Source organism: Mandrillus leucophaeus, unplaced genomic scaffold, assembly GCF_000951045.1.
Source record: "Mandrillus leucophaeus isolate KB7577 unplaced genomic scaffold, Mleu.le_1.0 Scaffold649, whole genome shotgun sequence".
In the NCBI taxonomy this organism is placed as follows: domain Eukaryota; kingdom Metazoa; phylum Chordata; class Mammalia; order Primates; family Cercopithecidae; genus Mandrillus; species Mandrillus leucophaeus.
Window position 1 is genome coordinate 149,859 of NW_012107019.1, and position 16,755 is coordinate 166,613.

Genomic DNA, 16,755 nt, shown 5'->3' on the forward strand with positions numbered 1-16,755 from the left:
AGTGAGCTGAGATCCGGCCACTGCACTCCAGCCTGGGTGACAGAGCGAGACTCCGTCTCAAAAAAAAAAAAGGATGTATATATGTCCCACTTGGGACAAATTATTTCCTTTCGCATATTAAAATGTATAGAACAGATTCTCTGTTCAGTTTTCAGAATTCATTATAGTTGAAATCACTACCTTTTAAAAATTATGTTGGAAACATATAAAACCGTAATATATCAAATATGAAAACAAAGACAATTATGTACACTTTATAAAATAAATAGAAATGCATAAGCTACAACACAATTAAGGGATATTCTGGAATCCTTTCTCATAGGAATCATTTATGATAATTTCCGTAAGAAGCATGTCAGTTAAGGGAGCTTTTCAAAAATACTGGTTATGTTCTATGTCTTAATCTACTGTGGTAGATGGAGAGAGCTGTATGTGTAAAATGTATGCCTTTATGTGATTAAGTTTTTCAGAAATAAGTAAAAATATTGAATACCTTTAGAATACGTTATCCCTTTAATCAAATTTGGAAAAGTTTAAACATTTTCAAGTTTTAAATATTTGGTGAAATGCTCTTGGTCTAATGAATAGTGCAGAAAGTAGCAATTCCTGGAAAAAATTCACAGGAAACAATACTAGAACTGTTTAAAATAAATAAAATACCCAGAGTGGGAGTTACAACTATTCTATTCAGGATTTAGCAGAAAACTTTTGACGTGGGTAGAAATAAAATTAAGTTTTTATTTAAGTTACTTTTATTAAAACTTAACTTTTATTAAGTTTTATTTAAGTTACTGTAAAATCATATTCCAAAGTTTATATATGAAAAAAACTTAATGTATATTATATATACCTGTTAGTTAAAATAATACATCTGTAGTAAAAATATGCTACTTTTTATACTCAATTTGTTAGCAAATATGATACAAATTCAATCTAAAAAATACTAAAAATGTACCATATCCAAAGAGATTATTAAGATTAGCTAACACGAAGGATGTCAGGTTTTAATTACCTTAATAATTCTTCCCTTTTTTTTTTTTAATAGATGGGGTCTCACTCTGTTGCCAAGGGTAGAGTGCAGTGGTGTAATCATAGCTCACTGCAACCTCGAATTCTTGGGCTCAAGCAATCCTCCTGCCTCAGCCTCTCAAGCAGCTGCGAAAACAGGTGTGTGCCACCATGCCTGGCTAAGTTTTCTATTTTTTGTAAAGACGGGGGTCTCACCTTGTTGCCCAGGCTGATCTCAAACTCCTGGCCTCACTCAATCCTCCTGCCTTGGCCTCCCAAAGTACTGGGATCACAGACATGAGCCACCAAACATGGCCAATAATTTTTAATTATTATACATTGTGTGCAATGATCTACATATGCGTGTGTTTTGGTTTACAAACAGACTTTAAGAGTAATTTAGTTCAAAAATAAAAAAATAAAAAAAATTTTAAAAAAAGAGTAATTTAGTTCAGTTAAAAAAATAAAAATCTGACAAACACTGTACAAGAAAGGCAATACCTGAATAACCCATTGTCGATGCTGCCAGGCATGATAATTCTTTGCATCCTGATTAAGAATATCAGCAATAAATTCAAGCTCCTGAGATGGATCTCTTAGCCATTCCACTAATACTCGCCTATGATGCCTAAAGCCCAGAGAAGAAGGGAGAGAAGTTTTGTGTTAATTTACCCAAGAACTAAAACATCAGCAGCACATGTTGTAAAGCTGATATGCAACAAACAAAAATTCACCTCTAATTCTCAACACTCTACTGGAGAGAAAAGGAACACACACAAAAAAAAAAAAAGAAAAAAAATCAGATAGTTTATCTCAAACTACATCTGGTAGTATCTTTCGACAACCATGAAATTGTGCCAAAAAATTCAGAAACATTACTAGATTGTATAATGAGAGACAAGATAAAATGTGCTATTATTTTATTAAATATGTAAGTTTCTCTACTTAACAAACACCTATCAATTTTCCCTAAGTGCAAAGTGTCACCAAACAAGCAGTTTCTCAGTCTACAAATTAGTGGGCAGAACTGAATTCACTGCTACACCGGCAAGTAGCTATGACAAGTTGCAAGCTGTCAACAGAGGAGTTTCTGTACTAGGAAAACACTTAAGGCTTATTTTATATTGGGTTCCATTTTTTTCTTTGGCTGAAATATTTATAGAACTCTATTAGTGAAAATGTTCTAAACTTCACTATGGTAATGATTGTACAGATCTGTATATATACTAAAAAACACTGAATTATATACTTTGAATGAGGGAATTATATGGTTAGTGAACTCTCTCTCAAAATGGATCTTTAAAAAATCTATTAGAGTATAACATTCATTCAACAAAAAGTGAGCAGAATAATAGGAAAAAAGGAAGGATTTAATGCTTAATGACTATTCTACATGCCTGGAAAATTTAAAAATTTGTCTTACAGATTAACACAAGATACTACCAAAAACAAAAGCCTAGACAGAAGGTTTCCAAATTTATTTTAGAAATCCTCCAAGTCAATGAACACTACCTGCATTTTATTTTTCCAGGTTGCTGGTGAGTTCAGTAATTTAGAAAGCTAAGAATGAGATCCTCCAGGATATCAAACTGAGGAAGAAAAAGTCCACGCTGATGTTCTCCGATTTAAGGAATTACAGGGCTTTATGTTAAAGCATAAGTTTTCATAGTTAGAAGTTAATAAAAGTGATTAGTTAACTGGGATACATAATTTGCATTACCTGTATTATAATGGTTATAAAACGAACAGAATGGACAACTAGAAATGTACAACAATTTAAAAACTGCTGGGCTTACTGTAGCAGCTACTTTGAGTGGTTTTGTTTTACATAACAGTGGGTGATGAAGTGCTAATGACACTGTCTGCAGTATCCAGAAAAGAAAAACAATTTCTCTTTAGCAAAAACACGATGTAATCAAATACTAATGCCTGTGATGTCAGAATTTTATAGCTACAGATTTTTACATAAAAGCACCTTAATTCCACAGGGTAAATAACTTTAGTGAGGGTATGACACTCTCCATTTAATCTCTTTTCTCATTAAACCAATTATTTTATAATGTAATTTCTTAGAAATACAACAATCTTGTAATCAAGAGGCTACAATGGTAAAGTTTTTAGTTTTTTAATTTTTTATTTATTTATTTTTTTTCAGACAGAGTCTCACTCAGTCACCCAGGCTGGAGTGCAGTGGTGTGATCTCAGCTCACTGCAACCTCCACCTCCCGGGTTAAAGTGATTCTCCTGACTCAGCCTCCTGAGTAGCAGGGATTACAGGCGTGCCACCACACCTGGTTAAATTTTTGTATTTTTAGTAGAGACAGGGATTCACCAATGTTGGCCAGGCTGGTCTTGAACTCCTGAACTAAAGTGATTCGCTCGCCTCAGCCTCCCAAACTGCTGGGATTACAGGCATGAGCCACTGCACCTGGCTAGAGTGGTAGTTTTTAAATAAAATTCTAGGCCAGGCAGGATGGCTCACACCTGTAATTCCAGCACTTTGGGAGGCTGAGGCTGGCAGATCACCTGAGGTCAGAAGTTCGAGACCAGCCTGGCCAACATGGCAAAACCCCATCTCTACTAAAAATACAAAATTAGCCAGGTGTGGTGGCATGTGCCTGTAATCCCAGCTACCCAGGAGGCTGAAGCTGGAGAATCACTTGAACCTGGGAGGCAGAGGCTGCAGTGAGCCAAGATTACGCCACTGTATTCCAGCCTGGGAGACACGGCAAGACTCCAAACTTACCAAACTTGATAGTTTTTGGGCTGCTCCTCAATTATTGCAGTGATGTAGTTCATTTCCTCATGTAGATCCTTCTGAAGTGACTTTAAGAGAACTCTCCGGAAATGCCTAGGGCAAACATAAAACATCCAAAGTCGCATTATTCCACAGAAGTTGCCTAATAACAATGTCAAATACAACTACAAGTCAGCAATAGAGTTAGATAAATTTTTGTCAGGTAATCTGTATAATTTAACAATTATATAGGCCAGGCATAGTGGCTCATGCCTGTAATCCCAGCACTTTGGGAGGCCAAGGTGTGCGGATCACATGAGGTCGAGTTCAAGACCATCCTTGCCAATGTGGTGAAACCTCGTCTCTACTAAAAATACAAAAAAAAATTAGCTGGGCATGGTGGTGCACGCCTGTAGTCCCAGTTGCTCGGTGAGGCTGAAGCAGAATTGCCTGAACCCAGGAGGCAGAGGTTGCAGTGAGCCAAGATCACGCCACTGCACTCTAGCCTGGGCGACAGAGGGAGATTCCACCCCAAAAAAAAGAAAAAAAAAAAAATTTAACAATTTAACTGCTTGTGAGTGTCCAAATTCATACGACTATCTGGTCACTGGAAGAAATCAAGCCCTTTTAGTAAAAACAGTGAAAGGTGGCCGGGCGCGGTGGCTCATGCCTGTAACCCCAGCACTTTGAGAGGCAGATTACCTGCGGTCAGGAGTTTGAGACCAGCCTAACCGACATGGAGAAACCCTGTCTCTACTAAAAATACAAAATTAGCTGGCAAGGTGGTGCATGCCTGTAATCCCAGCTACCTGGGAGGCTGAGGCAGGAGAATCACTTGAACCCAGAAGGCAGAGGCTGCGGTAAGCCGAGATCATGCCATTGCACTCCAGACCAGGCAACAAGAGTGAAACTCCGTCTCAAAAAGAAAAAAATAGTGAAAGGTAACAAGTATGAGATAGAAGAAAAGTAAATTTCTTATTCTTAAGTAATGACAGACAACCAACTAAAATTATATTCAGGTACTACTCTGGTCACCAGTGTTCTATAACATGAGAATCAAAGACATTTCTTTCCCTATACAGTATACCTTGTTCGTGTAGATACATTATACATATAAGAAATTAATTCTATTATACACATTAACAAAATATTTACTTTTAGAACCACCACAAAAATGCTACTTGTAAATGAAACAAGTTTGTCTTTAAATTCCCCATAGGTGGGGTTTAACCACCACCACCACCACCACACAATTTTCCTAAAGACGTCGTTAGTTCTGGTCTAGTTTTACTTCAAAATTTTTAACTCAATATATAGTAAGGGACATTCCAGGACCTAATTTTATTAGCTTTTAAAATGAACTGCTCACTTTGGGAGGCCGAGGCAGCAGATCACTCAAGGTCAGGAGTTTGAGACCAGCCTGGCTACCATGGCAAAACCCCATCTCTACTAAAAATACAAAAATTAGCCTGTAATCCCAGCACTTTGGGAAGCCGAGGTGGGCAGATCACGAGGTCAGGAGATTGAGACCATCCTGGCTAACATGGTAAAACCCCATCTCTACTAAAAACACGAAAACATTAGCTGGGCTTGGTGGCATGCACCTGTAGTCCCAGCTACTCGGGAGACTGAGGCAGGAGACTCGCTTGAACCCAGGAGTCAGAGGTTGTAGTGAGCAATGATTACACCACTGCACTACAGCCTGGGTGACAGAGCGAGACTCCGTCTCAAAAAACAAACAAATGAACAAACAAAAATACAAAAATTAGCTGGGTGTGGTGTCAGACACCTGTAATTCCAGCTATTTGCGACACTGCGGCACAAGAATCGCTTGAACCCGGGAGGCAGAGGTTGCAGTGAGCCAAGATCATGTCACTGTACTCCAATGGGTAACAGCATGAGACTCCATCTCAAAAAAATTAATAGAAATAAAATAAAATAAAACGCTAAACAGGAGAGAGTATTTCTCCCCATTATTATTCAAAAAAAAAAAAAAAAAAACAAACAGTAGACTTCCCAAAGCATGTAAATATAAGCCCTTGGCTTTTATCGGTAATTGATTCCAGGTATACTGCTTCTTTCAAAACAGCAATAAACTCGCAGGAAATCTTTAAGTGTAATCTAAGTTCCAAAAATGATGAAACACACTGAGAATTCCAGTTAAACAGGGTAGATTAAGTAAACAAGTTTATTCTCACTCCCTAATAAAACCCCAGTAAAATGACAACAAAGGAATAAACCCACAAGAACAAAGAGAATCAGGGACAAAGACACCACAGCAACTGGAAGAGGTCAACGACACTATGGGAAGTGTAAGCAGATAGACAAGATTTAACTGACTAAAAAATAGAATAAGACTTTAAAAAAATTCCAGAAGTCAGAGGTATGACATATTTCTAAAACTGGGGGTCAAAGGTGGGACTAAAAGCAGTGGAAAGTCTATAGAAAGAGTCCTTGGTGGCCAAGACCGTTCCCACTACCCTGAGCAGAAGTGACATCCTGTCTTGGGCAGGAGACAAGTGGCTTTATTCTCTGGAAAAATCTGAAGCAGAATGGGTTACAAGGCACATTGGAAGGCAGGGTGAGTTAAAGGGTGGAAATAAGGACATTTAAAATGTTGATATACAAAGTTAGAAAAAAAAAAGTTTCTATTTCAAATTGCAACAGGATAAGATTTGCAAAAAAGCAAAAAGTTGATATCCTAAACAGTGAGACTCTCCTATCATTTCCCCTGCCTAACCCCTCAGAACTATGGCAGTCAAATGTACATTACTGAGGCAATAAACCACTTAATACTCTTTGAGAGACACACTGTCCAAGAGAAAAGACTTAAATACTGACAAGTGAGATTTCACTACAACACAGCCACATCCCCCACTCAGTAACTTCACAGTGAAGCCCTCCAACTGATAAATCCTGCCACATACAAGGCTTCCAATCAGGATTTTTCCTGTCTCTCTCATACGCAAAAAGAGAAAATCAAAAATTACCAACCATTGAGAAAAATATTTATGTGAAAGAGAACAAAAGAGATGAAAAGATCTCACGTCCATGAAATTAAAAAAACAAAACACACACACACGATGCTATTTAAAAAAAATATTCAGAGAACAAAAAAACAGCTCCCCCAAATTAAAACTGTATGCAGAATCTTTAAAAACCCATACAAGTTAGAAAATAAAATTGATGAAATATCTCAAAAGTAAATAAAAACATAAACAAATGAAAATAAGAAAAATCCAGGAGAAGGCCGGGCGTGGTGGCTCACGCCTGTAATTCCAGCACTTTGGGAGGCTGAGGTGGGCAGATCATGAGGTCGGGAGATCGAGACCATCCTGGCTAACACAGGGAAACTCCGTCTCTACTAAAAATACAAAAACAAAATTAGCTGGGGGTGGTGGCAGGTGCCTGTAGTTCCAGCTACTCGGAAGGCTGAGACAGGAGAATGGCATGAACCCAGGAAGCAGAGCTTGCAGTGAGCCAAGATTGCGCCACTGCACTCCAGCCTGGGCGACAGATTGAAACTCCATCTCAAAAAAAAAAAAAAAAAAAAAATCCAGGAGATACAACATAGAACTAAAAGGCATTTCAGAAAAAGAAAACAGAGGAAAGAGAAGAAATTATCAGAAGAACACAGAAGAATCCCCAGAACATAAAGAGAAAAAGAAAAGTTTTAAACAAAGGAATGGAAATCTTCTCAAGCTGAAAAGAAGCTAAGAGAAACAGAAAAAGAGTTTTAAAATACTGAGTGAAAATAATGTCCAATCTAGAATTTTATTACTAAAGTTGAAGGGAGACTAATGATTTTTAATTGTATAAATCTCAAAAATTATTTTCCATCCTTCTATTCAATGATATGCTCTATAAAATGAGAAAGTGAATCAAGAAAGAGAAAGGTATGGGATCTAGGACACAGGGGATCTAACACACAAATGAGCTGAAGACCAGCTATGTAGCATCCAACTGGTGAAGAGAAAAATGGAACTGAAGGATGACCTGTGTTCAATAGAAAAATGACACTTCACATATATCAGAGCATCTGGAAGACAAATTACTTACTGGTACAAAGAAAACAAAAATGACAGAGGGAATGTAATTACACTATTAAATGTGGGTCAGCAGCCGGGCACAGTGGCTTATGCCTGTAATCCCAACACTTTGGGAGGATGAGGCGGGTGGGATCACCTGAGGTCTGAAGGTCGAGACCAGCCTGAGTAACATGGTGAAACCCCATCTCTACTAAAAATACAAAATCAGACGGGTGTGGGGGCGCATGGCTGTAATCCCAGATACCTGGGAGGCTGAGGCAGGAGAACTGATTGAACCTGAAGGCAGAGGTTGCAGTGAGCCGAGATCACACCATTGCACTTCAACCTGGACAAAAAGAGTGAAACTCCGTCTCAAAAAAAAAAAAAAAAAATAGTGTGTCAGCATGGACATAAACTGAGTGCTCATTTGTGATGTAGGGAGGGTAGTGGAGAACGAACCATCTTTCACAGAAGGAATAATGTTTTAAAGGAAAAACATAAGCCGGGCACAGCAGTTCATATCTGTAATCCCAGCACTTTGGAAGGCTCAGGTGGGCGGATCACAAGGTCAGGACATGGAGGCCAGCCTGACCAACATGGTGAAATCCCGTTTCTACTAAAAATACAAAAATTAGCCGGGCATGGTGGTGTGTGCCTGTAATCCCAGCTACTGGAGAGGCTGAGGCAGGAGAATCGGTTGAACCCTTGAGGCACAAGTTGCAGTGAGCCGAGATCACGCCATCGCACTGCAGCCTGGGTGACAAATCAAGACTCCATCTCAAAAATAAAAATAAAAAATAAGATAAACTAAAATAAAATAAAATAAAATGAAATGAAAAAAATAAAACCAATTAAGCAAATTATCTAGAATATGGAGGTTAATTCAAGAAAAAAATCCCTAAGAGTTACCATCTCTGCAGAGTGGGACTGGCAGTGGGAGGGAATGGACTGGAGATCGCTACTTTTCACGCAGCTTAACTTTTAAACCCACACGCGAATTGCTATTTTGATAGAAATTAAAGGCCAGGCGCAGTGGCTCACACCTGTAATCCAAACACTTTAGGAGGCTGCAGGGAGTGGATTACCTGAGGTCAGGATTTCAAGACCAGCTTGGCCAACATGGTGAAACCGTGTCTCTACTAAAAATACAAAAAAAATTAGCCAGGCGTGGTGGTGGGCGCCTGTAATCCCAGTTACTCAGAAGGCTGAGGCAGGAAACTCACTGGAACCCAGGAGGCAGAGGATGCAGTGGGCCAAGACTGCACCAATTGTACTCCAGCCTGGGCAACAAAAGTGAAACTCCCTCCCCCCTTCAAAAAAAAATAAAGTACAGTTTAAAAAAATTAAAGTACAGTTTAAAAAAAGAAAAGTGCAGTTTAAAAAAAGAAAAGCCACTTGAAGTAAAACATTTAAGCAGGGAATACTGATGATGTGTATTACTTACCACACTGTATAATTGGCTGCATTTAACTCAATAGCATCCCGGGTTAGCTTAAAAGCTCGTTCACTTCTTTCATCACGCTGCAGGACAGCTCGGAAGTAATCATAAACATCTCTAACTAGAGATAGAGCACACAACTACATTAGGATCATCTTACTTAAAGTTAGCACTATAATGTATAATGTCACTATACCTATAAAGATATTTTATTTGCCTGTGTATCATTTATACCAAGAAGCAAAATAAAGAGTCAAGTGGCTGTGGCCCCACCCTGATAATGCCCTAGTGTCACAGCCACAAAAAGCATGGGCTATTTATGTATAACCGTATGCTTACTGCTTACGTGTGCGCATATGAGTTAATGCCAGATTCCAAATCTCCCATAGACCTTATGTATAAAAGGAAAATTAGGGGTGCATATATTCAAATATATTCATATACCTGTTTTTCTGACATTTTATTCTGATCAGAATTTTAACTGAAAAATATGCCCACCCAAAGGCAGAAAACTCAAACAGTACAAAAAGGTTCACGCTAGATTTCCATTCCACTAAATTCCCAATCCTCCTCCCTAGAAGCAACCATTATTAACTCATTCTAGTGTATCCTTCCAAATATATTCTATGCATCTACAAGTATATAGCCTAATTCCATCCTTCATTTTTTATGCAAACGAGATCCCATCACATTCTGGGTTTTCCATTTTTCACTCATACATTATTAAAGATAATGTAAACTAGTATAAAAACTTCTACAACAAATAATTAAAATTTACATCCTCTTTGACCCAGTAATTCCAGCTCTAGAAAGTTCTCTCACAAATATACTCCCATATGTGTGCAAGTATCCAAGGATATTTATTGGGAGCACTGGGTTACATAAAAAACAAAAGACTGAGAGGCAGGCAGATCACTTGAACCTAGCAGTTTGAAATCAGCCTGGGCAACATAGTGAAACCCTGCCTCTACAAAAAAGTATAGAAATTAATCAGGTGTGGTGATCCAGGCCTGCAGTCACAGCTACTCGGGAGGCGGAGGTAGGAGGATCGCTTGAGCCTGGGGGGTCAAGGCTGCAGTGAGCCATGATCGCAAGCAACCAGCCTGGGTGACAGTGCAACACTGTCTCAAAAAAAAAAAAAATAAGGAACTGCCAGGTATGGTGGTCTGCACCTGTAATCTCAGCTACTCGAGAGGCTGAGGCAGGAGGACTGCTTGAGCCCAAGAGTTTGAGACCAGGCTGAGTAACATAGTGAGAGCCTGTCTCTGAAAAGAAAAAAACAGGAAGGGGTCATTTATAGCCAAGTAGAATATTAGATGTGGGTAATGTGAGGACCCACTACTTGCAATGGCATCTCAAGTGGGATGGATGTTGCAGCACTGATCCCTAGGCCTATGGGGTCTGTCTGGGTAATGTCAGAACTGAATTAAATTGTAGGGCAACTAGTTGGTGTCTACAGAAAATTGCTTCGTGTGAAAATTCCAAACATTTGGTGTCAAAGTATTTTGACTACAGAGAAACAGTTTTTCCTTTTAGCCTATAATACTGAAAGTGAAAATACTGGATAAGAATATGAGCAATTACTCCTCTTCACAAAATTCTGAGTTATGCAAAGGTTACCTGGTTCTAATCACTATATTTAAAAAGTTGAATTTGAGTAGTGGCTCAGGCCTGTAATCTCAGCACCCTGGGAGGCCAAGGTGGGTGCATCACTTGAGGTCAGAAGCTCGAGACCAGCCTGACCAACATGGTGAAACCCCATCTCTACTAAAAATACAAAAATTAGCCAGGCGTGGTCGCACATGCCTGTAATCCCAGCTACTCGGGAGGCTGAAACATGAGAATCAATTGAAACTGGGAGATAGAGGTTGCAGTGAGGCGAGATCACATCATTGTACTCCAGCCTGGGCAACAAGAGCGAAACTCTGTCTCAAAAAACAAAAAGAACCAAGTTTCCAAATAATTTAAATTTAAAACAAAATGATAACATGTTAACTAGTATATCATGTATATATATAAAATACATTATTTTACACGCACGCACACACACACAAAACATACACACATACATATGCACACTGATAAAATAAACTGGGAGGCTATCAGGCTGGGATAGCTCCAAAGCCTCAGGTTCCTAGGTAAACAACCAAAATCCAATTCAATGTAAAAGGTAAAATGAAACAACATTATTCTTTTAATTCAAAAATTATAAACAACAGACCAGGTGCGATGGCTCACGCCTGTAATCCCAGCATTCTGGGAGGCCGAGGTGGGCGGATCACCTGAGGTCGGGAGTTCAAGACCAGCCTAACCAACATGGATAAACCCCGTTTCTGCTAAAAATGCAAAACTAGCCAGGCGTGGTGTAGCTACTCAGGAGGCTGAGGCAGGAGAATCACTTGAACACGGGAGGCGGAGGTTGCAGTGAGCCAAGATTGCGCCATTGCACTCTAGCCTGGGCAACGAGAGTGAAACTCTATCTCAACAACAACAAAAATATAAACAACATATTGTCATGCTTAAAGTTTCTAAAACTTTGACTTTTTTATTGTTTCTGAGATCTGTTCATGTTATAATAGATCTAAATCCTCTTAATGGTTATATAGTATTCAACTGTATGACAATGATACATTTTATCCATTTCTCCAAAAGATGGGCATAGCTTCCAATATCTTGCTTTTTAAAAAAAATGCTGCAAATTATAGTAGCTAACATATATAGTGCTTACTATGAACCAGAAAGTATTCTATTATTTTATGTGAATAATTTACTACACCTACAGTTACTATCAAGATCCTCATTTTACACAGGTGGAAACAAAGGCACATAGGCGTTAAATAACTTGTCCAAGATTACACAGTCAGTAAAATGTGAAGTTAGAATGTGAACCAGATGGTCTGGCTCCAAAGTCTGGGCTTTGCATTTTTCACTCATACATTATTAAAGGTAGGGTAAACCAGTATAAAAACTTCTACAACAAATCATTAAAATTTACATCCTCTTTGACCCAGTAATTCCAGCTCTAGAAAGTTCTCTCACAAATATACTCCCAAATGTTTAACCTCCTGTGCATATCTTCTCATGCCATGTGCCAGAATGAACCCAGAATATTAAATTAGAAGCAACACTGCTAGGTTGTAAGGTAAGTGCATTTTCCAGTTTTAACAGATATACCAAACTGCTTTCCAAAACGGCTAAACATATGAAAACTCCCATATGAAATACATGGAGCTCTTCATATATCTTCATACCTAATATCATAAGAGTTTTCATTTCTGCCACTTAAATCATGGATAGAAAATGGAATTCTCATTTTAACGTGTCATTCCTAATGATAAGGGATTCTTCCTCCTATTTTATTGGCCAATGGCATTTTCTTTTCTGTGAATTGCCAGTTCATACCCTTTGTCCATTTTTTCATTACACTGTCTCCTTATCCTGTTGTAGAAACCTCTTAGTTTTAATATGGATACTGTTTAAGTGACGTATCTTCTTCCACACTGCTGCTTGCTTTTTAACTTGCTTGTGGTTTCTTCTGCTGTGTAAGTTTTAAATTGATATATCTGTCTATAAATGGTTGACAGGTTAAAACTTATCTTTTCCTTCAGGGTTTCTAACCATGGTGTATGTAAGAATTCACTATGTTATATATATATACATAAATACATATTTTTTTGAGAGAGAGTTTTGCTCGTTGCCCAGACTAGGGTGCAATGGCACCATCTTGGCTCATTGCAACCTCCACCTCTCGGGTTCAAGCGATTCTCCTGCCTCAGCCTCCCAAGTAGCTGGGGTACGGGTAGCTGCCACCACGCTCAGCTAATTTTTGTATTTTTAGTAGAGACAGGGTTTCACCATGTTGGCCAGGCTAGTCTCGAACTCCTGACCTTAGGTGATCTGCCTGCCTCGGCCTCCCAAAGTGCTGGGATTACAGGCGTGAGCCAACGAGCCTGGCCCAAAATGTTAATTTTATGCCTTGCAAAAAAGGTTATTAATTTATCCTCAATGGAAACATATGATTATATTAGTTTTCCCCAACATCTCTGTTATAAGTACTTATGAATCTGAAAAAGTTATGGTTTATATTTCTCCAATCACTAGTAAGGTTAATATCTCTTCATAGATATTTCTATTTCGTGAATTGTCTCTTCACATGTAATATCTCTCAACATATGAGAGTTTTGCATTTTCGTGCAGTTATATATTCTGACCTTTTCCTTAATCAATTCTGAGGTTTACAAAATGCCTAATAATACCTTCTTCGTCGTAAGAATGATAGGGATACAATTCTGCTTTTATCTAAGTGCACAGCCAACTGTTCCAACCATTATTTGATTAATCCACCCTTTTCATAAAGGTATAAAATGTCCTTTTTATCACATATTAAGCTTTCATAGAGTGAGGATCTATTTCTAGAGTCCTTACTTACCTATTTCTGTGCTACTTCCACTGAAGTTTAGTAATATATCTGCATACTTAATAAGGCAAACCTCTGCATCATTATTCTTTTTTAAACATTGTCATTTTATTATCAGAAAAAAACGCTTTTGTAAAAGAATGATCTTAGTAAAGACTTAACTGAAAGAAATATGTATACATAAAATTACAAAACTATCATTCCATTTTATTCATTTTCCCTTTCCTAGAAGAACAATTAACATTTCCATGACCTTCAATTTACATTTTCACATTATAAAAGAATATTTTGTCAAAGAAAAAAACTACTCATTTTAATATCAATAAATGTATTCCAACTGAGCCGAACACTTCACTGCCAAAATATATTTTTAAATGCTGATGTTTCAGCAACCAAAGTTTATTCTAAAAACAGTAACTCATTTACATTGTGTGCTACATGCACAATCTCCCAGGCGGTGGAGTCTCCAGCAAAAAAAAGAAAACCACAATCACATAGTAGCTATTACCTATTATACTGTAACGTTTATTATTTAGAATATGTCCAGTCTTTGGGCAAAATAAAACTTTTAATCATAAAGATAAATCATACATAAAAAAACACACAAAATTAACTCATCTTAAGTCATTCAGATTTTTATTAGACAGAAATTTGTCATCTACCTTGCTACATAGTTGTGAATTCCAATTCTGCTACTAAGTTTAACTTACAGACCTTTTCCTAATATAAACAAACTTACATTTGTCACTATAAATGATCTGGACCACGGGACTGGGGCCATCATTCTGCGGCACTGGATCTATATCAGCCCATTCTGCTCTGTCCCTGAAAACAGACATTTCCCAACCAGTGGTTACATTCAAATACAGAAGAAAAAGAACTCTAGTGTTTTTAAAACTTACATTGACATTAGTAACTTACAGGGCTCATAATGCAATCATGGTTGGATTCTTCATGACAAAGTTTTGCCAATATGCTTTACATATTAAACTATTAAAGTAAAATTAAAACAAATAACCCTCAGATGAACAGTTAATCAACAGTTTTCAAATTTAAAGTTTTATAAGTTTTTGCAGCGAGTACACAGTTTTCTGATTTTTTTTTTTTTTTTTTTTGAGGAGTCTGGCTCTGTCACCCAGGCTGGAGTGCAGTGGTGTGATCTCGGCTCGCTGCAACCTCCGCCTCCAGGGTTCAACAGATTCTTCTGTCTCAGCCTCCCCAGTAGCCGGGACTACAGGCGTGCGCCACCACCCCCAGCTAATTTTTGTATTTTTAGTAGAGATGCGGTTTCACCATGTTGGCCAGGATGGTCTCAATAACTTAACCTGGTGATCCGCCTGCCTCGGCCTCCCAAAGTGCTAGGATTACAGGTATGAGCCACCATGCCCGGCCTCACAGTATTTTTAACTTAGAAATCAATCTAACTCATTGGTCTAATAAGATTCTTTGAGTCAGCATTTTTAAAACGTTTGAATAACAAAATACTAGGAATTGACATTTTAAGATAAAAATAAGCACTATTAATTTACTCAAGAGGTGGCGCAGGTGATCACTAATAAGAAAGCAGGCTCTGGAATCTGACAACTGCCTAAGTTGTAACACTGGCTCTAGCACTTACTAGCTGTGTGACCTTCAGAAAGTTACTTATTTGGGCCTCAGTTTCATCATTTATAAAATCAGGGCAATATTATTACCTACCAACCTTAGAAGGGTCTTTGGAGGATTAAATGAGGTAACAGACGTTAAGCGCTTAAAACATCACAGCACCCAGGCGGCATTCAATGACTACTTAATAAGCAATACTAAAATAACTGTATAGTGACAACAGTGAGTGCTTACAGAAATTTCTGTGAACTACCCAGTGTGACCAAATTTCTCTTAAACACTTTCACTTATATTCTTTTCCTTTCATTTTTATTTCTTTTTTGAGACAGAGCTCTTGACCAGGCTGGGGTGCAATGGCGCAATCTCGGCTCACTGAAACCTCTGCCTCCTGGGTTCAAGTGATTCTCCTGCTTCAGCCTCCCAAGTAGCTGGAATTACAGGTGCACGCCACCACGCCCGGCTAATTTTTGTACTTTTAGTAGAGACAGGGTTTCACCATGTTGGCCAGGCTAGTCTGGAACTCCTCACCTTAGGTGATCCGCCCACCTCAGCCTCCCAAAGTGCTGGGATTACAGGCCTGAGACGCCTTTCACTTTTTATTTCTCTATAATGATCAGCTATTGACAGGAGATATTCTGTGGCATCCAATGCTAGAAACTGCGTCCATTATACAAAGAGAACTACAAGAGAAATCATGACCAAAGACGTGACACCTAGAGTCTGGGGGAATGGCCTGGGAAAAGTAATGCTGTCATTTAGTCACTAGGGAATCACACACAGTCATGTGAGAACCTGAGTATTTCACAATCCAGAGAGCCGACTTGAGGGTTATGGGGCTACCAATTTAAATCAATAAAACATTATCTTTAGTAAAAAAAAAAAAAAAAAATCTGGGTAGTGGCTTTTACGACTTATTCATAAAATCAAGGTAAACAAACCATCGAATGGGTTTACCTAGAACTACAGAAGACCTAAGGCGATTATCTCTGCAGGTTCACAGGGAATTAGGGAATCAGCATTACCATCTGAAAGCAAAGAACTGATGGAACTGGGCGTCAGCAAAGACGGGGTGATAGAGGCAAGAAAGTTACCGCAGTCCCCAGTACACATCACTTGTATTACCTACGAGGCGATGCAGGGAGGCTTAAGAGAGGTTCAGCAGCAAATCTCTTTTCAGCCTTTAGCCTGGCTGATACGAGGCGCTAAAATATGGATTGGATGAAAATGTCTCAGTGCTCCAAGCAGAGCCAGCCAAGGGAACGAGCCTCACATCTCGTTTTTAGGGTGAGCAAATCTGGCCCTGGTTTCCTGCCCGGCTACCAGAACTGCACCCTAGCCCTTGGGTATTCACTGGTTGTTAGCGGCACAGCGTTCTGGGGCCGTGAAAGAGAGCGGGAAATTTCTTGTATTTACGAATCGCGACACCTGAACAGCTGAACGAGTGCGGTCCAGGGTGCAGCAGTTTCCGCGTGGCTTAAAGGAGGAGGGAAGCCGAGACCTCGCTGCTCCGCGTCCCCGCGGT

At 38.8% G+C, this 16,755-nt stretch overlaps 1 protein-coding gene across 2 annotated transcripts in view; it reads right to left on the reverse strand.

Moving 5' to 3' along the window:
• The window catches only part of FNTA (farnesyltransferase, CAAX box, alpha), a 29,809-nt gene extending 13,127 nt beyond the window's left edge, over nt 1–16,682 (reverse strand). The window contains exons 1-5 of one of the 2 annotated variants that reach the window (XM_012001036.1): nt 16,659–16,682; nt 14,368–14,453; nt 9,218–9,332; nt 3,755–3,859; nt 1,510–1,636 (exon numbers count right to left, since the gene is read on the reverse strand). In XM_012001036.1, coding sequence (XP_011856426.1) covers nt 1,510–1,636; nt 3,755–3,807 — 180 coding nt within the window. In that variant the 5' untranslated portion in view covers nt 3,808–3,859; nt 9,218–9,332; nt 14,368–14,453; nt 16,659–16,682. Of the gene's footprint in view, nt 1–1,509; nt 1,637–3,754; nt 3,860–9,217; nt 9,333–14,367; nt 14,620–16,658 lie in introns of those variants that run through there. The other variant, XM_012001035.1, reaches the window with a different exon arrangement.
• Nucleotides 16,683–16,755: the final 73 nt, after the last annotated feature.